The sequence below is a fragment of the Psittacula echo genome, assembly GCF_963264785.1.
Source record: "Psittacula echo genome assembly, chromosome: 6".
Classification (NCBI taxonomy): Eukaryota; Metazoa; Chordata; class Aves; order Psittaciformes; family Psittacidae; genus Psittacula; species Psittacula echo.
Genome location: NC_137743.1, coordinates 8,005,782 through 8,012,683, shown reverse-complemented (window position 1 = coordinate 8,012,683; position 6,902 = coordinate 8,005,782). Strand labels below are relative to the sequence as shown.

The 6,902-nt window shown below is 43.3% G+C and overlaps 1 protein-coding gene across 1 annotated transcript in view; it reads right to left on the bottom strand.

Annotated features, from left to right (window-relative positions):
• Positions 1-1,994: 1,994 nt before the first annotated feature.
• The window catches only part of SHTN1 (shootin 1), a gene marked incomplete at both ends in the record, with an annotated part of 64,372 nt that continues 59,464 nt past the window's right edge, over positions 1,995-6,902 (bottom strand). Inside the window, one exon of the mRNA XM_080621183.1 lies at positions 1,995-2,205. Coding sequence (XP_080477309.1) covers positions 1,995-2,205 — 211 coding nt within the window. The remainder of the gene's footprint in view (positions 2,206-6,902) is intronic.

Sequence of the window (6,902 nt, the reverse complement as noted above, 5' to 3'; positions counted from 1 at the left end):
TCTCTCCATACAAAGAGCAAGCTATTGACAAACAGTAAAAAAACAACAACAAAGCCCTTGACTGTTATCCTGCTCCATTCCCCCCCGCTCCGGCACTCTCAATGCTGCTCTTAGATGGAGCCTACATGGGGAGTTGTGCTCCAGTTCTAGTCACCATCAGCACAAGTGCATCTGTGCAAACCCCAAATGTAGGGCACAAAGCTGTAATTGGCATCACCAGGAAGCCTCAGCCACAGACAGGGAGTAACAAGTCAACTGCACAAGGTTTGGGAAACTTGTCAGGAGTCTTTTTAATAAGCACCAGAGATAAATAAGTAATTGATGTCCGAGGTAACAAACAGCTCAAGTGAAAGAAAGAGTTCTTAAAAAACTTGTGGGTTTGGTACCATTTGAAAATTAGAACATATATAATACAGAAGCAGTAATTCCAGGGAAAAAATACATATATAAAATGTTGCATTTTAAATTCAGTGTAACAGATACCCGAGAGAAAAATGAACCCCCAGACCCAATCCCCAACCCCCCAAATGAGGATATCAATGAGAGACAAATTTCCCCAAGTTTAGGAATTCTATGTAGTCCTGTAATTAGACCAAGTCCAAGATTTCCTCAGCAAACATGCAAAAAGCACCAAAGAAGATGTGAAACTACCACACTCATTACTATCATTTTATTGGTAAGGAAAGCACCAGACAGTTGCATGCAGAGCCAAACCACCGAACTCGGAACATTCACCCATCATTACTATCACTGTTTCAAATCATGAAATAAAAAAGAATCCAAGTGCATTCAAATACTTGACCACCCAATTTCAGTTACACCCACCTTTAGGTAAATCCCTGATTACATTTGTTTGTTCATTATAAAAGGCTGAGATACCGTGCTGGATTTAAGAGACTATAATGGAACGTGAGTTGGCAGTGGAGGAAGTGGGTTACACACCCATCTCACTGCCTTCACAGGAAGTAAGGGCTAAGGGAAACGGGGATTTGTGTTATTAAATACAGACATCTAAAGTGTTACCTCATCAAGTAATTAATGCCACCAATGTGTACCAGCTGCAAAGCAAAGGCTGATCTGTTAGTGCTGCAGCTTTCAGCTGAAAGCTCTCAAAATGCTGATGCCAAATAACTTGGTCTCAGAATGAGTGAATCCCAAATGTGCTCAGTGCTCAGGGAGCCTGGGATACGTTGTTCTTTTGCAGTAGCAAGTGCAGACTGCACTTGCAGCAGTTCCAACTTTGCTATGTACATTGAAACAAAACTCATGATGTAAATTATCCTTTGAAAAGCTTTTCATCCAAATGAGAGCACCAGCTTCAAGTCACACACTTCTGGCTTACCATCACCAGAAGTCTCGGTACCAAAATGACATGCTGCACTGCCTCTGCCTTTCAGTCCCTGACCTGGCTGGCCACTGGGGAGTCTGAAACAGACATGGTGTGCTTGTGCTTTGAGCTTCCTCACAACAGCCTCTGTGGAGAGGGCAGCAAGGAGACCTACAAGGTCTTGGTTTAAGTAGATACCAAAATACTTTCAAACCAATGTGTCCAAACGCTAATTTTTTTACTAATGAGTAACCCCCATTGTACAGCTGATATGTGTGTTATCACCTTCATAAGGTCTAACCCAGACCTGTGCAGTTCAGGAGGGCTGCAAGGGGCTTCTGGCAAGCTTTGGAATGGACAAGGCATCTTCTCAGTAAAAGAATGATTTTAAAAGCCTTTTCAAGTACAGTTTAAAGTAAAGGTAACCGATCCTATCTAAGAAAATAATAACCATACCTGCAAAATTAAAATGGAAATGGGATTTTGAGGGATACATCGTTATGGAACACTTTAAAGCATGTAACAAAACTGCAATACAAAAGACCATTTCAATGTCTTATTACTGAAAACCAGTTGAAGAACAGACCGCAGCCCCTAGTAACACACCTAAGCAATCCACATGTCCTGATAATGATTCCCAAAAAGTTACAGCCCTTCCAAACAACAACTAACAGTTAGAGCTGTCTGTTTCTTTGATTTTCCCAACAGCAGTTTCTTTATGCAGGGGCTTGCTTTTTCCTTCTCTCATTTTGTTCTGGCTCAGCGTGGCTTCAGACATCTGCTCCCCACTGGTGGAAACGGGATCTAAAACCACCACGGATTCTGTCTCTTTTTCACTGCTAGAAGCTTTTCTTGTGAATTCTGGATGACTAGTTGATCTAAAGGGAAAAGAACATACATACTTATACTTACATAAATATATATACTTATATAATACAGAAAACAGTTCACATATTTAGAAGAATATAAGGTCTACTCAACTAGTAAACAGATTTGTAGATTTAACAGCTGTTTCATAGAGAGTGTAGTGCACTAAATACAAGTCACATTAACCCCTTCTGAACCATGGAAGGTACTGAACAGGAAAAATGAACTCACAAGGCACTGAGTAAATCCTTACACTATGAAAGAATCAGTTTAAAGATAGTCTTTAAGAATTCATTTTCTCTCTGCTCATGGGTTTAGGTTCCCCCATGTCCAACAGAGCAGCTGCTCTGGGGGGAAACACTACCAGTTCCTAATAGTCCTGCACCCCAAAGCACGGCTGCTTCTCCACACCTCCATCCAGAGCAGCTCACACAGGGCTTTCACTACTATGCTCTTCCATACCGCAGGGAGTAGCAGCAGTGTAACCAGATCTTCCATGTGGCTCGGCACCAGCAGGCTGCTAGTGGTCTCAGTGGGAGCAAGTGCAAGTGATTTCTGAACATTCACCTGCTGCATTTGCTGGAACAGAAGGTGCAAGACCTGCGTTCTGTACTGCACAAACAGGGCTACACCTCGGTGCCTTGCCAGGCAGGGATTCATGCAGATTAAAAACTCTCAGAGCACGCAGAAGAAGGAAAGGTCAGAGACACCAGCGTTTGTTGTCGAGGCTAGCATCATGCTATAAATACTAAAAGCACTTGTCTGTATTCAAAAGCTTTGTACTAAGTGTTGAAAATATGCAGGCAAATCCTTACATTAGCTAAAACACACCAGCAGAGAATCAGAACGGTTTGGGTTGGAAGGGACTTTAAAGCTCATCCAGTTCCAACCCCATTGTCATGGGCAGGGACACCCTTACATCAAATACTGACCAAGCCACAGATGGGAGGGATCTCCATTGCAGGAGGCATGTGCTCCCCACACCACCACATCGCGCTTCCTGAGCCTGCTGGTCTCAGTGCCAAGGGTGTGCAACCGAGCACAGTTAGAGCGGTGCCACAGTGTGCCCTCCTGCTTGTCCTTGGGCAGGGCCACGCACACCACAGTGTAGGTGTCCATACTGACAGCCACTCAATGGGCAGGGGCAAGGACGCTTTAAGCAGGAAAGTCAAACTCACACCAGTGGGTGTGTGGCTCTGCTCTCCCCAGCAGCCTCACTGCAGAGCTGCCAAATACAACTGCATCTGCTAGTCCAGAGCCTTTTGTTTTTCTTTTTGCTGTTCTATTTATTCTTTACATTTTCCATGCTTACTGCTATGGAACATCCTTCCACACTGCTACAATAACACCCTCAAAAGGAAAAGCAGTAGAATCAACTGGAGGGCAGAGAAAGAAATTCAGCTACAGGATCCATCTGCCATGAACCGCCCTTTATTGTGACAGTCTTTGTCCTAGAGAAAATGACAAAGGAAAAAGAGGTCACCCCATGCCACAGCGCATGGGGCGGGGAATGTGCTGGCTCCCACCTGATGGAAGAAGGGAAAGGCACAGGTTAAAAACCAAGCGCATAATCACACAAACAACAGTTGTTGCCCTTTCCATTGCAGACAGGATTTACTCAGCTTGCTGCTGGATAGAGCAAGTGAAATTCCATGTTCAAGCTTTAATGACAAGAATTGTCTCCAACACTAGAACTTTGGTATCAGTTAATTAATGCGGAAATGGGTGCTAATAGACACAGTTTCACGCTCATTTGATTATCCTCAGAAGGCAGTGATTTCATAAGGAAAATAATGCTTATTTTATGCAGAAGTTGCCAATCATTCCAGAAAATACAAGCCGGGGTATTGGGAACCTTACAGCAAATTAAACTTTTTAAAGCAGTGTAACCAGAAGAGGGTTATTTTTAAAAGTGCTACCCTCTGAAAAGCTGATTGCCCAACACCATCAAAATGGTCAAAGCCATAAATGCCAAGTTCATTTTTATTTCACTTTGGAGGTAACTATCTTTCAAATCCCAACAGCTGGACTATTTAATACAATCTGGTGAATCAAAGTATAATTCTTCAGTGGGCTCACAGCGGGGAGTCTGCATTAGTGTATGGCAGCATTCCAACAACTGATGCACAGCCAAGCGCGCTCAAGTCTGTTTCATTTCTAAAAAAAATGGATAAAACTGCAATCATATTTACCACCTTCAAAGGACAGAAAAATGAAAGATTCCGATATAAAGTAGTTTAATGCAGAAAACCAGTGATTAAATCAGCGTTTCCAGCGTAAAAATAAGAATTACTATTCAGACTTTGTTGTACTACCATTCCCTTCTTCAAATCCCTTAGGGCACCCGCCTGATGGTGGTGCTGTTACAGCTGAGGTGCTGTTAAAATCATTAACCCTGTGTACCAGGTGTTCCCAGCTCCTTTTCAACAGACAGTCACAAGCAGAATGCAGGTAGAGTGAAGTTTCAGTGCACGAATGAGCATCATCTTGGTGCTCCCTTTCAATAACTGGGTTTTACTGCTAGAAATGAAGCTGGGGAAAGCAATTCATGCAAATACAGTGAACCACAGCTTTGAACAGTTACAGATCTGTCCAGCCAAGGTATCTGCATTTAGTTCTATATAAAACTCTTCCCTCATTACGACTCTTAATGCTGTTATCAGTATTCCTGTTATTTGTCCAACTATGTATGTAAGCCAGAAATGGAGAATGTCGCTCTACTGTACTCATACATCAATGTTTGCAAGTCTGCACATATTTTTATGACTAAACACATAAAATCTGTACTGATTTAGATGTTAAATGTGTTTTAGGTTAATTATCTGAGATATGCAAAGTCCCATGCAGTGCAGAGGACTGCTTGTGATACAAGAGTACCAAACTATTCTATTTCTATAGTTACAGAAGCTACAGAAGGGATGAAAATAAAGGGTTACGCCTGACGGGCCATCCATGCGCTGGTACTGCTGTGCCCTTAGTAAATAATTTACAGCAGGAGTACAAAAGGACAAACTAGGGCTTGGATTGTCAACTGAGACTTCGAGTTTCTTTGTTTCCTCTGGTTAATGTTATAATCTTGGTATGATTTAACCTTGCTCAGTGCACTATGCCCGAAACCACTGTACTATGGTTCCATTAGAAAACAGAATTTTGTGTAAATATTATGGAACATGTGATTGGATCAAGTCCCATCCCATTTTTAACTATATGTAAAAGCAGAAAGCTAAAGGAAACCATTCAAGGAAAACACTGTAGGAAAATCCATAGGATTTACAGCATATTCAGAAAATACCAGCAAAAATCTATTTCGGCAAGGGTGGTTTTGTAAGTACGTAGTACAAGCATGGGAGACCCCATGCAGGTGGCTCTGCCCAGAATCCGAGGTGGCAGGAATGAAGGCATTTCTGCTGCAGGAGCCAGTGCCAACAGGGCATCAAATCAGCTCCCTGATCTGGGACACTGAAATAGCTGTCATCTGCCTGCAAACAAAACTGCCTTCAAAAACCAAGCAACACTGAACCCTTAGTGCCCAAAAGGTGAAATATGAAGTATTAAGCTAATCTGACAGCTGCTCACCACCAATTGCTTCTTTATAACACCTAAAAACCAGGCTGGCACATCACTCACAGAATCATAGAACTCCCAGACTGGTTTGGGTTGGAAGGACCTTAAAGCTCATCCAGCTCCAACCCCTGCCACGGGCAGGGACACCTTCCACTAGAGCAGGGTGCTCCAAGCCCCTGTGTCCAACCTGGCCTTGAACACTGCCAGGGATGGGGCAGCCACAGCTTCTCTGGGCACCCTGGGCCAGCGCCTCAGCACCCTCACAGGGAAGAGCTTCTGCCTAAGAGCTCATCTCAGTCTCTCCTCTTCCGACCCAGCCCAACCAGCCCATGGAGCCGGGTGAACTCCAGTGCAGAACAGTGGGTCCCAGCACGCAGGATGACACCACGTCTGTCTGTGCCATGCCAGACAACAGGACTGGTGGCTCCATTTTATCCTATATCAAAAACCTGCACTGAGAATAGAAGTGAAACTGCAGATGTGTTTACTAAATATCCCAGAATTCTTAACAAGGCAGGGTAATCCAACAGACAGGACCAAAGCCTAACACCAAACAGTAGTAAAATACCCACTAACTCTTAAGTCTTCATTGAACAAAAAACTCCATCACACTGCAGTATCTGCCAACAGGAAATTACAGGGAATACAAAAGGTGAAGCTACTGAATGAGTCTGTTGGTTCTCTTCCCTGATTTTTAGGTGCTGTTTTGAAAATGCCCAAACAAAAAGACTGGCAAATTCATTGAAATGAAGAGGCTCGGAAAGCTTCTGCCTGCACTGAGAGAGCATTGAAGAAATACGCTTATAACATAAGGAAAACATCTCACAGTATCTTTTCAACCAGTGAAAACTGAAGAGACCTGAAACTTCCAGAACATCCCATTGTTTCTTTCATCTGTTGTTCACACTAAATTGCCCATGCTCAAGCTGCAATGGCAAACCTCTGCAATGGTGTCTGGCTGGGGCTGAGCTGCCTCCTGCAGAGCTGGTGGATGATGCAGGGCTACTAAGATTACAGCCAGGAGAAGGAGGACAAATCCTTTAATTGTATAAAATCATCAGATTAAGACTAACCCTCTCTGTGGTTCACTGTGAACAGGGAGCTCTGCTGCCCAGGAACTGAATGTTTAGAAAGTGCTGGGAAG